The 19,694-nt window shown below is 40.5% G+C and overlaps 1 protein-coding gene across 1 annotated transcript; it reads left to right on the forward strand.

Annotated features, from left to right (window-relative positions):
* Positions 1–1,555: 1,555 nt before the first annotated feature.
* Positions 1,556–11,227, forward strand: Pnp (purine nucleoside phosphorylase). The gene is made up of 6 exons (XM_026412010.2): positions 1,556–1,755; positions 4,356–4,525; positions 6,890–6,993; positions 7,177–7,352; positions 7,446–7,636; positions 9,166–11,227. The coding sequence occupies exons 1-6, from the start codon at positions 1,745–1,747 to the stop codon at positions 9,381–9,383; spliced, it is 870 nt and encodes a 289-aa protein (XP_026267795.2). The 5' UTR covers positions 1,556–1,744; the 3' UTR covers positions 9,384–11,227.
* The last annotated feature ends 8,467 nt before the right edge of the window (positions 11,228–19,694 follow it).

Genomic DNA, 19,694 nt, shown 5'->3' on the forward strand with positions numbered 1-19,694 from the left:
TTAGGCTTTGTGATTTTAATACACTTAATTTCTGGGTTGTGGTGTTGCACACCTATAATCCCAATGATTTGGGAGGCTGAGGAAGAAGGATTGCAAGTTTGAAGCAGCCTCAGTAATACAGAGAGGCCCTAAGCAATTTAGTGAAACCCTGTCTCAAAATTAAAAAAAAAAAAAAAAAGGTGGTGGTGATCGTGGTGGCTCTAAGGATATAGTTCAGTGATTAAGCCCTACTGGGTTTAATCCCCAGTACAAAAAAATAAAAATAAATACACTTCCTTTAGGCAAGAGTTCATTAAAATTAATTGATTAGCTTTGAACTTCCTTAGGCATAATTATGTTCTAATCATATCTTCTATGTAAATTGGATTAGATTTGGGGAATTTAAAAAACTGTTCAGCAATCAAATATTGATAGATATTTCCTTGGACTGATTTTTTACTTATGACTGGTCTCCATTATTTTAAATAATGCTTTCAATATTCCACTGAGACACAGTATGATTTGAAAGAAAGTTTTGCTTTTGTAATGAGACAAATCATGCTGCTGTTATCATTGCTAAAATTACTAGATAGTAATAAAAATTACTAGGATAGTAACAGTAGCACTAATAATGCAATAACAATAATTGCCAGGTACTAATTAATATAATAATTATGATGATGATAGAATAAACCACTTATTTGGCATTGGGCCCAGTTCTTTACATATACTGGTTTTTCTTTACAGATATTATTTTCACTCTTGTGTTCACAGCACTGGGACTGTTCTGGTGCATGGTTGATGTTCAATAAATATTTGCATAATGAATGAGAAAAACAGGATTAGAAAACAGTGACTTGAGCAATGGTGGTGGGTAAAATGGCAAACAAGAAAGATTAGAGATAGGAGAGAGAAAAAGTAGAGGATTCCAATAGCTAAGCAAGGGCTGTTGAGATATAATTTGATGTGAGGTTTGTTAAACTTGTAAGAGTGGGAGAAGAAATAGCTTAATTCTTACAAAGATGTTCTACTGTGTTGTCTTTTGCAGGAATTTTCATCGCGGGATAATTCCTTGTCTTGTTATCCTAATTGCCTGGATCCAATAAAATGAACGCAACCACACTTTGGCCATCCATCCTGTCTGGGTCTAGGATCCTAGAATTCTTGCCATAGTTTTTCTTCTTCGAATCTAGGCCTGGATGTGTTTCTGCAACCTCTGCAACCTCCAAGTCATCATTGTTATACCCGGCTTCCCTTGTCCAGGGGACAAGGCTCCCTTCATTTTTATTCTGCGGTTTCACAGTCTAAGGTTTAAAATTTTTCTCTTTTTAAATCCCTCACGGCTTGCTGTACACACAGTCCGGAATGAAGATAGGCAGTTCAGGAGCTCTCCACCCTTCTTCTACCCCTCCTCCACGTAGGCCTGTTTTGCTGAAAATCCTAACCCTGAGAACGGAAATGGGTTCAGGGAGGAAAGGCTGGATGCCTCTAAAGAGGAGAGGGACCAGCTCTGGAAAGAACTCTGGTTAGATTTACAGCCCAGCCTGGGGCGATTGAATCCGGGTGTGTCACCATGGAGACGGGGCTGGCCGGCGTGCTCAGCTGCCATTGGCTGTGGACTCCAGGGATTGGGGATATAAGACTGCGCCCGGAGAACAGTGCCCTAACTGTGCGGACCAGACTCGGCTACCGCAACGGCCACGCAGCTCAACCGAGCAGAACCAGCGAAGACCGGCAGGATCTTTGGCAGGGAGTCGGCAGCTCCATGGAGAACGAGTGAGGCCCGGGGACCCGGGAGGCCCTGGGGAGGGGAAAAGGCTGTCACTCAGACCTGGGAACTTGGCACCCGGGGCCCAGAGGTGGCCGGGGGAGGGAGCGAGTGCCCTGATGATGCAGAGAGGCCTGGCACGAAGCCTCGTGTCTGGGTCAAGGCAACAGAACAGTGGGGCAGCCAGAGCCGGCGCGCGCGGGAATCGAGCTGGGTAGCGCCGCCAGAACAGGAAGGGGACAAGTTTGTGTAGTGTGGCTACTCTAAGGGACTGTTGTGCGTCCGTGTCTGTGTGCGTGTGTGTGTGTGTGCGCGCGCGCGCGTGCACTAGGAGTGCAAGTGGAGAGGGAAGTATACCCCCAACTCCATACCAGGGAGGAGGTCTCCCACCCCATATGCTCTTCACAAATCCCCATTCTAGAGTCTGGGTAAAGCGCCAGGTACTTTCAGAGGGCGAATTCTTAGTTTCTGCTTTAGAGGAAAGAATGCTCACTTCCCTAGCTGCTCCTCCTTTCCCTCCAAATTGGAGGTCCTCCAAATTGGAGGTGGTGAATGGAGTGTCGAAGGAAATATTTATTCACTGAGCTCAGCAACAGACAAGTAACCACTCCTTCCCACACTTTTGAAAAACCCTTCTCTCTCTTGGTTGTGAAATTCCCAGTCCAAGTAATCAACATAACATTAGGGATCACAGTGGCTTTGGATAATTAGGAATTCAAGGTATTCTTGGGGGACAGATCATGAATGAGGAAGTCCTATGAGCTGTGAGTGAGACGTGCCAAGTGGCCATGGTTAACAGTTCTTTCAGTTCCTTTTTTGCACCTCTGGGGGGATGCTAGTTGACTAATTTCTTGCCGACTTTTTTGCTTCTTTGCATCACCTTGTACCTCTATTGCTTCCACCCAGCTCTTACCTAGTCATTTCCCTGAGAATAGCCTGGTTTATTGTCATATCTGGTTTCCTAGGCTCTGATGGATTGATAGACCTGTTTTTGAGGTGGGGTCCTACAATATTGTCCAGGTTGGTCGCATACTCCTGGACTGGAACAGTCCTCCCAGCTCAGCTACCTGGGTATCTGAGACTACAAGTGGACACTGAGGTACCCAGTTCCTAGGCTCTGCTTTTAAAGAGAAAAATTTCCTCTGGAGGCTTGCTTAGTTGTGTTCAACATTGTTCCACCTCTGAGAACAATCTTTGATCTTTCAAGATGGGTGTGAGAGATTGGACATGAAACTGAGAAATTTCTGGATTGATTTTTGTTGGAGGCATAGGGATTCTGGGTAAGTGTATATGCCCTTTGGTCCCTGAAGGGTAATGTGAAGGGAAGATGGGAGCAGGCAGGGGAGAGGAGGAGGGGCAGGAGAAAGAAAGAAAGGAGACACAGGAGGAAAGAAAGAATCACAGAAGGAAAGCAAAAGTAAGTTTCAAACACTGAGTGTAACAGAGCTACATCCCCAGCCCTTTTTATTTTTTATTTTGAAACAGTGTCTCACTAAATTGTCTAGGCTGAACTTGCTATCCTCCTGCCACAGCCTCCTAGTTGCTGGGATTACAGGCGTGTGCCACTACGCCTGGCTTGGAATCTGCATTTTTAACAAGCTTCTGAGAGTTATGGTCAGTCCTATAACCTTTGTTGGTGTTGTGGATTGAGTCGGCTTTTTTGCAATAGTTTAGTGTCTGATCTTGGGTACCTTTGCAATTACCATATGATAAAGGTCTGTGCTGGCTTAGGAATCCCAGAAATGATGATCCAGGGAACTAAGAATGGTGCATAGAAGTGCTCCCAAACAAACAAACAAAAACAAAAATGAAAGCTGAGAGTGTGGCAGCTCAGTGTGGAGTTTTAACTAGTATTCATGAGGCCCTGGTATGGTCCCCAGCACTGCAAAAGAGAGAGAGAGAAAGAAAAAAAATAGTGTTAAGTTTTTTGGCTGAGGAAGAAGCTAGAAGGTGAGGATCTAAAAGGAAATTTGGCTTATTTCTGTCTTCAAGGTCATTAGTCTTAATTACATTTTGAGTGCCCCAAAGGAATAGATAGGGTACTAAGAAAGATTGTATTAGGTCTGTTACTGCCCTCAGGAAGGGCTCAATTCCATTTTGAGTGCTCTCCTTAGCCTTACCTACCTTGATTTGATTATTCCATTGTACTTCTCTGCACCCTGTGGTTCTCCTCTCTAAATCTTTGTCACAAGGGAGAGCTATTAAACCTGCCTGTGCTGGGGATATATCCCAGGGCTGGCATGCTTGCCTGGCATGTGAGAAGCCCTGGGTTTTGACCCTCAGGATTGAAAAGAAAAAAAAAAAAGAAGCAGCAGCAGCAAACAAACTTGGTGGTGTTAACAGCATTGAAGTTGAGGCTGTTAGTGGACACAGGTTCACTAACTTTTGCCAGGCACTACAATGGAAAGAGTCACACACTAGACTTCAGTGGGCCTGATTCAAAAGAGGGGTGGTGAGTGATCAGTAAACATAGTATAGCTTCTTCTTGGCCAGCTTCTCTGTCCCTGTTGCCCTGGTATACCTGCCAACCTTTTTCTGTACTGATGGTCATTTGTCTATGATGCCTTTGGAATGAGAGAATTGACTTTATTTTCCTTTTGTTCCCTAGATTCACATATGAAGATTATAAGAAGACTGCAGAATGGCTTCTCTCTCGTACCAAGCACCGACCTCAAGTGGCAGTGATCTGTGGTTCTGGCTTAGGGGGCCTGACCAATAAATTAACTGAGGCCCAGTTCTTTGACTATAGTGAGATACCAAACTTTCCCCAAAGCACAGGTACTAGCAAGGGGAAGTGGGGGATAGGACTGAGGTATTCTGATGGAAGTCTGTGGAACTCAGCCAGGGGAGACCAATGTGTCTACACCTAGACCTAGCATTTGACTTCAAAAAAATGTTGTAAGAGAGGGAAAAAAGACTACTATAATCAGAATGACTTGAGAAGAGAATTCTCCTCATAGAAATCCCATAATAGGGCATGTGTGTGTCACTGTGAGTATGATGATGTCTTTCTGTGCTTTACTGACTCAGCTCCTTACAATAGCTCTACAATCGTCCCCACATGTGCTTCCTCCCATATACTATCATTACCACTTATATACACCCCTCCAGCCTGCAGCAAAACAGAAACAATGCCTGTAGCCTCCCAGGACAAGGTCAGGCTTCTGTCCAGTGTCTTCCTGCCATTTCCCCCAACTCTAGCTCCAGGCCTAGGATAAGAGATGTGGACCATGTTCTTACAGACACTAGATTAATACATGATTGCACAAGGTCTGATTCACACGGACCCTTTGGAAGGGGATGGAGGTGGATGTTCCCCACACATAATGGGGAATTGAGGGGTGAGAAAATAGCAAATCTAGTATTCCTGTAGCAGCCAGAAAGCTCTAACGCTAAGTTAGAAAAGGGCTAGGTGAAACAGGGATAAGTAAAGGACAGGGTGGTTTATTTGGTTTACTTATTCTCAAAAAACTAACTTCCCTTGGTTTATTTATTAATTTTTTAGGTTTCTATCTTTCTTCCTCTTTTCTCTGCAGAGTTCTACAGAGTTATGACTTTTAATAAATACTTAAAAAACCCTTTGGAACAAGACAGAGACCAGAGCAGGCAGCTGTGGGAATGGGGGTTGGAAAAGGAAAAAATAGAAAGAGGAAGGGCATAGTTCTCAGAGGGAGAGGGTAGTGACATTGGCTCCACCTGCCATGTGACTGCTGCCTCCAGTGAGCAGGATATTGCACTAAGTGATAATTGAGTTTTTATCAGTCTTTTTATTTTTCATATTCTACGTAGGTTTTCTTTGCTTTTACTACTTATTTATTTTAAATTTTTAAAAATTTTTGGAAATAGAGATTGAACTCAGTGGTGCTTTACTACGGAGGTACATACCCAGCCCTTTTTATTTTTTATTTTGAGACAAGGTCTCGCTAAGTTGCTGAGGATAGCTTTTAACTTATTATCTTCCTGCCTTAGCCTTATGAGTCTCAGGAATTATAGGTATGCCTCACCACACCCAGCACTACTAATTTTTTTTTTTTTAAGATAAATTTTGTTTGTGTAGCCCTTAACACTTCCTCTTGATTCTGGCCCCTCTCCCAGACCATTCATACCCTCAGGGATAAATTGGCCATCCATTAGAAGGGGCTGTCAGAAGAGGGAAATGGTGATATGGTTATGTTTGTGGGGAGTTATCTGTATTCCAGTTGCCACGTATACCTACCTTGGCATGCATTCCCACAAAACTGAACTGTGCGTCATAAGGAAGATTTGCATGGTCCCAAATTCAGCCTCTTTCCCCCTTGTTCAGTAGGCTCCTCTTTAGGAAGACAATGTATACCTGAGCTGGAATGAAGAGGCATATCCTTTCGTTAGCACAATACAAGGATATTCTTTTTCAGTACTAGTGATTAAACCCAGGGCCTCATGCAAGTGATCTTCCAATGAACTATCTCCCCAGCCCTTTTTATTTTTTGAGTCTGGGTTTTACTATCTTGTCCCGGCTCCCTTGAACTGCCAATCCTACCTTCAGCCTCCCAAACAGCTAGGATTACAGGCCTGAACCAGCATGTCTGGGTTTATTTTAAGAATTTAAAAAATGTTGGAAAAGCCTATAATTACTGCATTCATTATCACCAACTTTATTTCTTAGTCACTTTTACTTTCTTTCGTATGTCTTTCTCATTCATTTGGGAAAAAAAAAATATATTTTTTTGTATGCAGTTCTGGGGATTGAACCCACAGGTTCTCTACCACCAAGCTACACCCCCCCTACTCTGGCTTTTTTTTTTGAGACAGGGTCTCTCTAAATCGCTTGCATTGGCCTCAAACTTGTGATCCTCCTGTCTTAGCCTCCTAAGTTGCTTGGGACCACAGGTATATACCACAGCACTGACTGAAACTGCTTTAAAAAGCCTTTTGCTCTTTCTCCATATATTCATATGGAGCATCCTTACCCACATAGCTCTAATCTCAGGATACATTTTTATGATTATAATTGCCTGTCTTTCCACCAGACTTAATGCTTTTTGTTTAATTATAACCTTAATGTGTTAAGCACAGGGAGAGGGTGGCTCCTAGTAGGTGCCCAAAGGTTCTGTGTTATATGAGAGCATAATACTGTTCTTTTTCCCTTTTGTTTGTGTACAGTGCCAGGTCATGCTGGCCGACTGGTGTTTGGGTTCCTGAATGACAAGGCCTGTGTGATGATGCAAGGCAGATTCCACACATATGAAGGCTACCCCCTCTGGAAGGTAATCAGGGGCAGAGGGCTGGTTGGGTCTGGAAGAAGTGGAAGAGAACTACTCTTTTATTGCCTAGCTCTTTGGGCGACATACACTTTTTTGGTTCCCCTTTTCATCTTTCATGTATTATGCACATCTGCCTAAGTAGATGGTGAACGTTTGAGAAAACTTTTTCTAACTTTTTCTTCTAAGGTGACATTCCCTGTGAGGGTTTTCCGGCTTCTGGGTGTGGACACCTTGGTGGTCACCAATGCAGCTGGAGGGCTCAACCCTAGTTTCGAGGTTGGGGATATCATGCTGATTCGTGATCACATCAACCTACCTGGTTTGGGTGGTCAGAACCCTCTCAAAGGGCCTAATGATGAAAGGTATGTATCTGGCTCTTGAGTGTAGGGTTTCAGGACTTTTCTAGGAGTTGTGAGAAAGTCCATGTTTCTGAGATAAAACAACTTATGCCCTAGGTTTGGAGTTCGTTTCCCTGCCATGTCTGATGCTTATGACCGGAACATGAGGGAGAAGGCTCTCAGTACCTGGAAACTAATGGGAGAGAATCGAGAGCTACAGGAAGGCACCTATGTGATGGTGGCAGGCCCCAGCTTTGAGACTGTGGCAGAGAGTCGACTGCTGCAGCAGCTGGGGGCAGATGCTGTTGGTGAGAAGGGGAATTTGGGGATCTAAAAGAACATGGGGGAGGAGTAGATTAGAGACTCTAGTTAGTTCAAGAGGATCTTATTTAAAGGAAGGTTGGATTCAACTGACTTTCAGGAAACCAGTGGGGAAGTTTAATGTTACAGCACAAGAAACTTCCCCTCTGAGTAGCAAGGACTTAACTACTTCAGTGTTAATAACCCAACTCATAATTTGAAATATTTCTAAGAATTATTATAAAAAAATATCAGTAAAGCTACTGTCTCAGGCTGGAAGGTGGACTTCTTTATTTAGTCAGTTATTCCTGACTTCAAAAGTAGCATAAACACATTGAATAACACATTGCATTAGCTATGTAAATACACATAGCTATAGCTAGCTATGTGTATATATATATATATATATATTGAACCCAGGAGTACTTAATCAACTGAGCCACATCTTCAGCCCTTTTTTATATTTTATTTAGAGACAGGGTCTTGTGGAGTTGCCAAGTGCTTTGCTTATGTGGTGAGGCTGGCTTTGAACTCAAATCCTTCTGCCTTAACCTTCTGAGTTGCTGAGATTAGCTAAACACTAATATAGCGCTTCTTTGGATGTTTGAGGTTTTTAGGGGGTGAGGGGATGTGCTGAGGATTTAACCCAGGATGCTTTACCAGTGAGCAACATCCCTAGCCCTTTTTATTTTATATTTTGAGTCAGGGTCTCACTAAGTTGCCTAGGGCCTAGCCTTAAACTTGATCTTCCTTCTCACTCTTCCTCACCTTTGAGTCTTCTAAATTGCTTCAGCCTCCTAAATTTCTGGGATTACAGGTACGTGCCACTGTGCCTGATGAATTTTTAAATTCTCAATGAAGTTATGAATGATAGTCTAGCTGGGCCATGGTGGTGCATGCCTGTGCACCAAGGGTTCGTGGGACTGAGGCAAGAAGATTGCAAATTCAAAGCCAGCCACAGCAACCTAGCAAGGCCCTAAGCAATTCAGTGACACCCTAACTCCAAATAAAAAAATTTAAAAAGGGCTGAGGATGTGGCTCAGTGTTAAGCACCTCTGGGATCAATTCCTGATATGCTACCCCCCCCACACACACACCAAAAAAAAAAAAAAGAAAAAGAAAAAGAAACATGGTCTAAGCCAGCCTCAGCAACCTAGCAAGGCCTAAGCAACTCAGTGTCTCCAAATACAATTTTTTTTAAGGGGGCTGGGGATGTGGCTCAGTGGTTAAACACCCCTGGGTTCAATTCCTGGTATGACCCCCACTTCCCCCCCAAAAAAGAAAGATGGTCCAAGCCAGTCTTAGCAACCTAGCAAGACCTAAGCAACTCAGTGACACCATGTCTCCAAATAAAAAGTTTTTAAAAAGGATTGGGATGTGGCTCAGTAGTTAAGCACCCCTTGGTTCAATTCCTGGTATGGCCCTACCCCAACCCCCCCCCCAAAAAAAAAAAAAAAAGAAGAAAAGATAGTTTCAAAGGTGAGGAAGAGTCATTTGTGGATCCCAAGCAGTTTATTTCTCTCTTTTTCCAAATCAGGCATGAGCACAGTACCAGAAGTTATAGTTGCACGGCACTGTGGACTTCGAGTCTTTGGCTTCTCCCTTATCACTAACAAGGTCATCATGAATTATGAAAGCCTGGAAAAGACGACTCATGAGGAAGTATTAGAGACTGGAAAACAAGCTGCAAAGAAACTAGAAAAGTTTGTCTCCATTCTTATGGCCAGCATTCCCCCCCCTGACAATACCATTTGACCAGCCCTGGAGTGGTCCAACCGCTAATGGGATCCAAGTAACTACTACCTTCTTTGGCCCTTTTCTGGGTCATGTGCCTCTACCCTTCCATAATAACAGAAAAGAAAGGAGTGGAAGATCCCCGTGAAGATCCCTTCACCTTCTCCACTTTCCCACCAGATACTTCTGGTACCAGATCCTCTTGCTCAATTGTCTTCTCAAAGCAGTTTGTTTTCACCTCCATTCTTTGTAAGAGATAGAGCTCATGCTCTGTCACACCTGGGGATATACCCATGGTTTGACATAGGCCTTTGACTGTCACACAATAGCTCCTACTACTGCCTCACCTAAAGCACTAGAGACCAAACAAGACCAGCCCAGAACCTCCTGGAATTTAATTAATATCATAATGTTTTTACAATAAAGAGAGATGAAATAATTTTTCATTTTTTGGTGCAATTTGGTGTGAGGCTGGGGCACAGCCCAACACTGGCATGAAAAGGTGTGAGACCAAATATCTTGTGTGACTGTCTGCTTCTCAGACAAGTAGCTGAGAATAGGGACAAGATGATGTGTGAGCAGCAAAGGATGAAGAAAAAAGCCAAATGTTGGAAGATGTTATAAGCTGAGGGAGGGCTAACTTCTGAACCGATAACCACTTCTTCAGACCAGTCTTTGCCTCTGTTCTTTCTTCTGATTGTTTCATTCCCTTTCTACCCTCATGAATATCTGAATTTATTAAGCCCCTTACATATCTCTTCTTGCATTACTTCCCCTCTGTAGCCATACTCTCCATCACTACATTCTGACAATGTAGTGGCAAGCATCCTTTTGTCTGCTGCCAGTGGCCCCCCTGCTGACTGGATTCCTGCCAGTCCACGCCAACCTCTGAAGTTAGTTCATACCCAGCTTTTTTGAGGCCCTTCTTTCTTCCTACTCTTTGCTTTCTGGGCTGTAGTCCTTTCATTTTTGCTTGATCAGAACGTTCCTATCATGCTGCATGTAGGCATTGTTACTCAATTAGCTGGCATTCAGCTGGCTGGCATGATTGAAACCACACTTCCCTCTCAAGTTTATGTGCCTTTTAGGAAAGGACAGTACCAGCTGGTGCTGCGCCCCTCCTCTGACTCAGGCAATGGCAAGGCGTCCATCCTCTGGAGGAGCGCAGTATGTTTCTGGGAATGGGCTGGTTTGTTTTTGTATTCCTTTAAGAAGTATTCGACTTCTCATATGACCATTAAGTATGAAGGAGAAAACATGACTTTCTCAATAAATGCAACTGCTTCTAAAGAATAAATCTGTTTGCTCTAAATGCAATGATTCAGCTGTGGAACGTAAATTGTTAATGTTTAATGAAAAACCCCCTGTAGGAAAAACAGTCAAGGAAGTTTTTTGAGAAATTAAATTAAAAATCTAGAGAAGAAGAATTAATGTTAAGAAGACAGATTAGTGCTTAGTAGTGGGCAACTTGTTCTTGTTCCTGTGCACAATGGTTTGGTGCTCTTGCTCTTGTTTGATTAAAATTAGTAGCCTCTCTTTTCAAGTTAACTACTTGCCATAACTGTGACACCAATTCTAGTCAGTAAGTCAAGAAAGAATAGTCAAGGTATAGGTCAATAGTCTGGGACATTTCTAACTATTATTAAAAGCTAACTAAGCAGAAACAGCTCAAAGCAAAACGCGAACTGAAAGTAAAAATGCTTGCTTATGCATAAGCCAAGATATATTCTTATCTAATTGTAGCTACGATGTTGTTTCTTTGAATAATGATTCCTGTTTTGTAACCACAAAGTACTGTGAACCTGCCAAAATGAAAAGTATATATGATTAACTTCACAAGTAAAAATTGGGATTCAGTACCTTCACTTTTGTGTCTGTTGTTTCTCCACCCCCCTTTCGCTGACTCCTCACCATCTGTTTGTTTCCTGAGACCCCCTGTTGGAGCTGGACTCCGAAAAGCTGGGAATGGTGGTATGTGCCTGTACTCCCAGTAACTCAGAGGCAGGAGGATCACAAGTTTGAGACCACCATCAACAATTTAGTGTCTCAGTTAAAAAAAGGCTCAGATTATGTGGTTTAGTGGTAAAGTCCTCCTGAATTCAATCTCCAGTACTTGGAAGAAAAAGACTGATGATCCTCTAATGTCCTAATGATGACTTTTCAATTGTTAATGGTATAATATGGAAGAAGTATTTGGAACAGGAAGCTTTGAAGAACTCTTTCAAGTAATCCTTGTTAGTCACTGACCAATTTAGTTGAGCCTTGCTTAAAGAAAAAGCATCCTGGAGTGGTCCTGTCGCCACTTTTCCTCTCATCTTCCACTTCACTGACCACTAAAATCTTCCCCAGACCTTTAAGGGAACTGCTACTATCTATTTGTTTCTGAGAACTGGTTAAGAGGGCAGGACTGTGCATCCTTTAGATATATACTGTTTCATTCATTTAATGAGATGGTTTAGACATTTTTCTTTATTTTTCAATATTTCTTTATATAGCATTAGTTAACAATATTAAGTTGAGAATATAAAAATGGTACTTCTCTCAAGTGCCCTACACATTTATTTATTTATTTTTGAGGGAGTCCTGGGAATTGAACCCAGGGGCACTCTACCACTAAGTTACATTCCCAGCCCTTTTTATTTTATTTTATTTTGTTTTGTTTTGAGACAGGGTCTTGTTAGGTTTTTGAGAGTTTCACTAAATTGCTGAGGCTGGCCTCAAAATTGCAATCCTGCCTCAGCCTCCCAAGTCTCTGGGAGTGCAAGTGTATACCTCTGCACCTGGCTACCCTACAATTATAAGATATAAAGTACCTATTGTACAAATCTTGTATGAAGTAGGTATAGGTCATGTTGTGGGACCCAAAGTAAGGAGTGATTGTGTACACTAGACAGTGGAGATTGGGTTGGGTAGGGAAAGTTTCATAAAAAAATTTTGAGCTTAGTTCTTCTGTATGTATGGGAGGTGCTGGGGATTGAACTCATGAATAATACCTCAGCCCCTGAGCTTAGTTTTAAAGGATGGAAGGTAGAAAGGATTTCACATCAGGGTAAGCCAAAGCACAGACCTGCAAAAAAGTACTATGCTCATTCATTGGTCATTGTCACAATCACTGGCTAGATAAGGGCATGAAGTGTTCTTGTGGGACATTGGCAGAAAGATAACTGGAGGCCAGAGGGGCTGCATTTGGTGCTTACTTTCCTATTGCTGATCTGTACTTAGATTAAAAAATATGCCCTGGAGATACTTGAGTGGAATATTTTAGACATTTTTAATATTTTAGATTTATTAAGTGGGTTTATTATATTCATATGTGGTCATATGCATGCATAAATTTTCTTCTGTTTTTGTTGGTTGGTTTGTTTTGGTACTGGGGATTAAACTCAGGGGCACTTTACCACTGAGCTACATCCTCAGCCCTTTTTATTTTTTTTGAGTCAGAGTCTTGGAAAGTTTAGGAGGATTAAAAGTCTTGCCAAGGCAGGTCTAGGACTTTTAATCCTCCTGCCTCAGCCTCCCGAGTCACGAATTGTAGACATGTGTCATCATGCCTGGCAATAAAATAGAATAAAATTAAAAAGTAAGAAAGAAAAAGAAGAGCTGTATTGAGATATTCACATAATTTATAGATTCACATATAAAATATTTTATATTCACATATAAAATTCACTTATTTAAAGTGTATAGTATTTAGTATATTCATAGATAAATGTGGTCATTATCAGTCAATTTTAGAACATTTCATCATTTCAAAGGGAAACCTTCCTCATTCCTCCACTGTCCCCTACTCCAACAGACCCTAACAGCCACTAATCTGTTTTGTCTTTATAGATTTAACTATTTTGTACTTTCATATTAAAAGAATTATTTAAGGAATTATTTAAATTTTTGTGCTTGGCTTTTTTCACTTAGCATAGTATTTTCAGTGTTCAGCCAAGTACTCAACATTTTTTTGAGTTCCATTTTATTTATAATTTTTTTAATGTATAAATTTAACCAATCCAGCCCAAACTAAATGTTTAGGAGAGTAAGGGAATAATGGCTCAAAGTTAAGGGAAATAGGTCTGGAAGGGCTTCCTATATAAAAGAAGTTCTTGGGAGGAAAAAAAGAAAACTGATGAGTCCATTTATTTCTAGAGAGGCTGCAGGATGCCTGCAATATAGATGGGTTTTCTTGAGTCTTATGGTGTCAGGACACACATTCATGTCAGCTTTATTTCTTGAGCCTATCAGTCATCTTTTTGGATGTCAATCAGTATCTATTAATCATGTGATATGAATAAAACATTATCCTAAAAATCATAACTGATATGAGACAAATGCTTTCAATCTGGATGAGAAACAGGTATATACATAAGAAAATGACTACTCTTAGTCATTTTGTACATTATATTGTCATGGTTTAAACTTGACTTTCTCTGCTGGACTTCAAGGAAGAGGGCCCAGTTTTTAAAAAGTAAAAAAAAGATATACAGCAACGTGTGAAAAATAGCACATGCTAAGTATTAGTGATTACACGTGTTACAGGAATTCAAAGGAGAAACAACCTTGTAGGAGCTGAGGGTGGGTTGGGTGTGTGGAAGAAGAATGGATGAGATTTCCGTTAAGCCTTACAAGAAAAGATAGGTGGCAAAGATGAGGAACGAGGTGCTTCATGCAGGCAAATTCAGAAATGTTTAATCACTAAACAGACTAAAATAGTTCAACTGAAGAAATGAGGGGGAGGGTAGAGAGGGACTAGATTGTTTGGGCCTTGGTTCCAGGCAGAAGTATAAGAACCTTATTTTCTAAGTAAGATGGGCAGCCATTGAAGACTTTTACACTAAGGACCATATTTGGAGATAAAAGCCTAATTGTAAGGAAAGAGGCTTGCCTTAAAAAAAAAAAAAAAAAAAAAAAAAACCCACCAACAACAAAAAACCCTAGACAGGATCTCACAAAGTTGCTGAGGCTAGCCTCAAACTTTTGATCTTCCTGACTCAGCTTCCAGAGTCACTGAGATTACAGCTAAAGAGGTTTGTTTTCATGGTAAAATTATTTTCACTGAAAATTAACCATATATAATAGTGTAGTTGTTAGTGTGGTATTTGATTTTCTTAGTCAAGTTGAGATCTTTTTAGTATCTGGGGATTTAGCTCAGTGGCAGAGCACTTGCCTAGTGTTGTGGTTTGGATGTGAGGTGTTCCCCAAAAGCTCCTGTGTGAGACAATGCAAGAAGGTTTAGAGGAGAAATGATTGGGTTATGACAGCCTTAACCCAATCAGTGAATTAATCACCTGAGTATTAAATGAGTATTAATTGAAGGCAGGTGGGATATGGTTGGAGGAGGTGGCATGGCTTTGGGGTATGTGTTTGTATTTGGCAAGTGGAGCTCTCTCTCCCTCTCTGCTTGCTGATCATCATGTGAGCTGCTTCCCTCTGCTACACACTCCACTACGATATTCAACCTCGCCTCAAACCCCAAGGTATGGAACCTACTGTCCATGGACTGAGATCTCTGAAACCCTGAGCCTCAAATGTACTTTTCCTCCCCTAAAATTGTTCTGGTCAGGTATTTTAGTCGCAGCAACAAAAAAGCTGACTAAAACACCTAGCATGTGCAAGGCCCTGTGTTTGATGTCAAGCACATACTTGCACACACATACACACAAGCATAAGCTATTACAAGAAAAAAAATATATGTATATGAAAAAGCAAAGGCAATAATTTGGAAATGAAAACACACTGGAGGCAACATGGCAGTTACAGATGCAGTGACTTCTAGAATTGGTACAAAATTCCTGCCTTACAGTCTCACCCAATGATAAAAGTACCACCACAGAGTACTGAGGTGAGAAATTTGATTGCATAGTCTTGTGCACTAGCCAGTCAGTCATGCATTAATTAGTTATGCTCCACCAGTTTACAATGTATGTACATCAACTATAAGATTTGCTCCTATTTTGTCTGTAAGGAACATGAAATTATGAACCATGAACTTTGCCATCAGATGGTGGGTCAGTCCCCAAGGCAACCCTATGGCTCCAAATATCTGACTTTCCCCTGGAAAAATGTGCATTTGTAGAGACTCGGTGGTCTGTGATTATAATGGAAGAAGAAAAAAGAAAGAATGTAAATGAGAGAAAGAGGGAGTCATTTTTCTCCAACTACTATCAGTTTACTTATACACAGTATTTCTTAAACCAGTGCCTTTGCAATGTCCAGATTTTGCCCCTACTTCCTGATTTTTACCCAGACTGATAATATTTTCGTAATTAAAACATATGTTAAGAAAAAGAAAAAAAACATTAAGTCAAATTTGTTTTTTCTTAGCTTAAAATTTTGAATGGGTGATACAATCACATAGTGAAAGAACTAAACAGCATAAAATGTATATAGTGAAAAATCTCACCTGCATCCTATCCTGTATTGGCCTTTCCTTCCCCACCCCTTGGTAACCAGTTATTAGTTTTTTTTGCATCCTTCCAGGATTCATGCAAATACAAATAAATATAAAATTTCATTTTATCTCTTATTATATACAGAAGTTAGCATATTATATGTATTGTTACACATCTTTCTGTTTTAACTAATGACTAAATACATTGGACATGTTTTCACATCAGTAAATTAATGAGCTGATTTGATTTTTAAGTCAATGTTGACAAAGATAAATGTGGGTTAACTCAAAGTTTTTAGAAGCATAGGAAAATTGCTTTTGTCTTAATTTTTTTTCTTTCTTTTTTTTCTCGGTTACTTCCCAGTTAGTATGTGTGTGGATTACTAATAGAAATAGAGACAAATAGATAATGCCACCTGCTTCCGAATACGACGAGAAGGTGGGGAGAAGACAGCTGTTCGTTCCGTGCTATGCCTTCTGCCTAAACTTGATTTGGCTCTGATTTGTATTGCCTTTTTTCCTTGTAAATAGGCCTCTGCTTTTTATAATTAAGTTTTGTTTCAAAGGGACATCTTTTGAGCACACACTGGCTATTTGCCTGGAGTTTCTGTTATTGTACATTTGTGTTTCAGAAAAAGTGAAAAATTTCTTGTCATTAGGGTTTTTTTTTCTTTGCCTGGTTTTTAGTTTGGGCTTAAATTAGATTTAATGTTTTTCAGGATTAATCTGCCTTTGTTCTCTTGTTTTTAGGTCAAAGAACCCTTCCTCCTCATTTGGCTTTCTCTTTCACTTTCACTGTTCTAAGAAGGTTGCTTTATCTCACTTGCCAATATTTTTTCCTTGTTCTCCTGCTCTTTCCTCTGTTTGTATTGTGTGTGTATGTGTGTGTGTGTGTGTGTGCGCACACACACATGCCATTTTGTTAGCTTTTGACTTTAGCCTTTTTGATTTTTCCTTTTCCTATTTTATTCTGAACTGTTTCTACTGGAACTTCTGTTATAATTTGTAATAAAAGATTAGTAGGAATACAATACTACTTTCTGTATATGCATCCTGACCAGTTCTAGTTCTATCAAATGTTCTTTTTACTTATTAGACATTGTCCAAGGTCAATTTCAAAATATTAATCCCCATTGCTCCATCAAAATATTAATAATGGCTTCCACCATTGTTGGAATTCCACCAACTCCAGCAAACAAGTATGAAAATAATTTAATTGTAACAGGGGATAAAGATGAAATTTGACACAGTGGTTTCTTTTTTTGTTTGTTTATTTGTTTTGGTACTGGGGGTTGAACTCAGGGGCACTCAACCACTGAGCCACATCCCTAGCCCTATTTTGTATTTTATTTAGAGACAGGGTCTCACTGAGTTGCTTAATGCTTCATCATTGCTGAGGCTGGCTTTGAACTCTCAGTTGTCCTCTCTCAGCCTCCAGAGCCGCTGGGATTAACCGCAATCAGCCAGTGGTTGTTTTGGAGGTGAGAAGGTTCTCACTCTGGACATCATAGATAGTATGTTGGGGAACTGTGAAGCCCCTGAAATGTAAAATTATGGGAGTTCAAAATTTTTTAGGAAGGTGAAGGTCATTAGGCTTCCTTGGATGCCAACTTCCCCTCTCTGCTCACAAATAAACAGAAGGACTATAATTTAAAAAAAAAATTGACTGAAAAGTAATTTTAGGGGGCTGTGGTTGTGACTCAGTGGTAGAGCATTTGCCCAGCATATGTAAGGCACTGGGCAAAACCAACAACAACAATAATAAAAAAATCTCAAGTTCCACATTAAAATAAATAAATAAACAAACAAACAAAATAAGATAAAATAAAGGTGTTGAGTCCATATACTACCCCCAAAACAAAATTGAAAAAAAAAAGTAATTTAGATAGTTTCTATAAATTTGCCCCCCCCCTTTTTTTTGTATTGAGGATTGAAACCAAAGGTGGTGATCTATCACTGATCTATATGACCAGTTTGAAAGGAAAGTGACCACAACACTCAGAGCAACCAAGAGATCTGTATTACAGCAGTGCAACAGAGGAGAAAAGAGAGAAAGAGAAGAGAAGAGAAGAGAAGAGAAGAGAAGAGAAGAGAAGAGAAGAGAAGAGAAGAGAAAGAGAGAGAGAGAGATAGCAAGAGAGAGGGGCCCGGCAGGAGGAAGTTTTTATAGCCGAAATCTAATAGGGTCTCTGGGTTTGCAAGCTGCCTTGTTGGCACACAAGGGGGTTAAGTGTTCAGCCTTGAGTGGCGGGCTGAGTGTTCAGCCTTGAGCGGGGACTTCGGCATTTGGGCTTGAAGCAAACAGATATTAAAGAACCAGACAGGGTTTGAGTGGCCAGGTCATCCTGCAGCGAACTTTGTTTGGCAAGCCCTGTAGACAGCTTACTCAGCCTGTCCTGCACCTAACACAGTTCTTTTTATTAATTTAGAAATTTTTTTTGGTACTGGGAATTGAACACAGGGGGTTCTTAAACACTGATAACATCCCTAGCCCTTTTAATTTTTTGTTTTTAGACAGGATCTTATTAAGTTGCTTAGAGCCTCACTAAATTGCTAAGGTTGGTCTCCAACTTGTGATCCTCCTGCCTCAGCCTGCCAAATCACTGGGATTATAAGTGTGTACCACCACATACAGCTTATTTTTTATTTTGAGATGAGTCTTGCTAAATTTCTGAAGCCAGCATGAAATTTGTGATCCCCATGCCTCAGCCTCCTGAATAGCTGAGATTACAAGAATGCACCACTACACATCTAATTCTTTTTTTTCAGAGTTAGGAATCAAATCCCAAGCTTTGTATATGCTAGGCAAGCACTCTACTACTGACCCACACCCCCATCTCTGAAACTACAATTCTTTATTGCTGTCCAATTTCTAAACTATCTCCTGTTTTCTGAGTCTTCACTTTAGGATAAGACCTATATCTGGTCTAAGGGCTTGTTGGCAGGTCTCCTGGAAATATAGGAAACTGATCCTTGTTATATTTCCACCATACTGTGTTCTAATGTTCTCAAACCAAGTTCTACTATCCTGGAAATTCTTCAAGAGATGCTTTAGGGAAACAAGCTAATCTGCAGTAGTATTATACATTGCATAACCATTAGACTTATGAGGTACCTCTGCTTGCGGAAGGGGTCTGGGCAGATTTATACTTGCTTGTGAGTACAGCTAGGCTGGATCAAGACAAGCTGTTATATTCCATAGACTTTCCTCACTTACTTAGGAGATTTCAGTAATGATACACGCTTGTAGTGAAATCAATGTTTCCACTTCTGTTCAAATTGGAAAGTAAGTTCATTTCTCTGATTAAGCTGACTTATTCTGTTTTTTTTTTTTGTTGTTGTTGTTAAATAACACTGTTTAATTTACTCAAATGATGTTGCATCAGTCTTATCATTAATCTGAATCTAGTAATGACATTTGTCAGCAGGAGAGAAGAGCACATGTAAAGGGTGCGTTTATTCATTTATTCAAATGGTCTAGGTGTTAGGGCATAAATAGGAATAAGACAATATTCCTGCCATCAGAGTTCACACTAAATTATGAGAGTCACACTAAAATAAATGCAAATATAAAAAAAAAAATCGTAAGTAATGATAAATGTCAAGAAAAAAAAAAGAATCAATGCAAGGGAATAGAAAGTTTATAAGGAAGCAAGTGTTGTGGCATTTGCCTATATTCCCAGTGACTCAGAGGCTGAGACAGGAGGATCTCAAATTCAAAGTCAGCATCAGCAACTTAACAAGACCTTCAGAAATTTAGCAAGACCCTGTCTCAAAATAAAAAATAAAAAGGACTGGGGATGTAGCTCAGTGGTAAAGCACCCCTGAGTTCAATTCCCAGTACAAGAAAGTAAAAAAAAAAAAAAAAAAAAAAAATTAGAAGAAGGAAAAGCAAGTTAATTGCAATGAAACTGAACAGAACGCTTTGTCCCCTCCTCGGAGGAGCTTCTTTT

This window comes from Urocitellus parryii, chromosome 6, assembly GCF_045843805.1.
Source record: "Urocitellus parryii isolate mUroPar1 chromosome 6, mUroPar1.hap1, whole genome shotgun sequence".
In the NCBI taxonomy this organism is placed as follows: domain Eukaryota; kingdom Metazoa; phylum Chordata; class Mammalia; order Rodentia; family Sciuridae; genus Urocitellus; species Urocitellus parryii.

Bases quoted from the DNA above. Each gene is read 5' to 3' on its own strand.
- Pnp (XM_026412010.2), top strand. The intron at 4,526-6,889 runs GTACTAGCAAGG...GTTTGTGTACAG, and splicing joins AAACTTTCCCCAAAGCACAG to TGCCAGGTCATGCTGGCCGA. The intron at 6,994-7,176 runs GTAATCAGGGGC...TTTTCTTCTAAG, and splicing joins AAGGCTACCCCCTCTGGAAG to GTGACATTCCCTGTGAGGGT.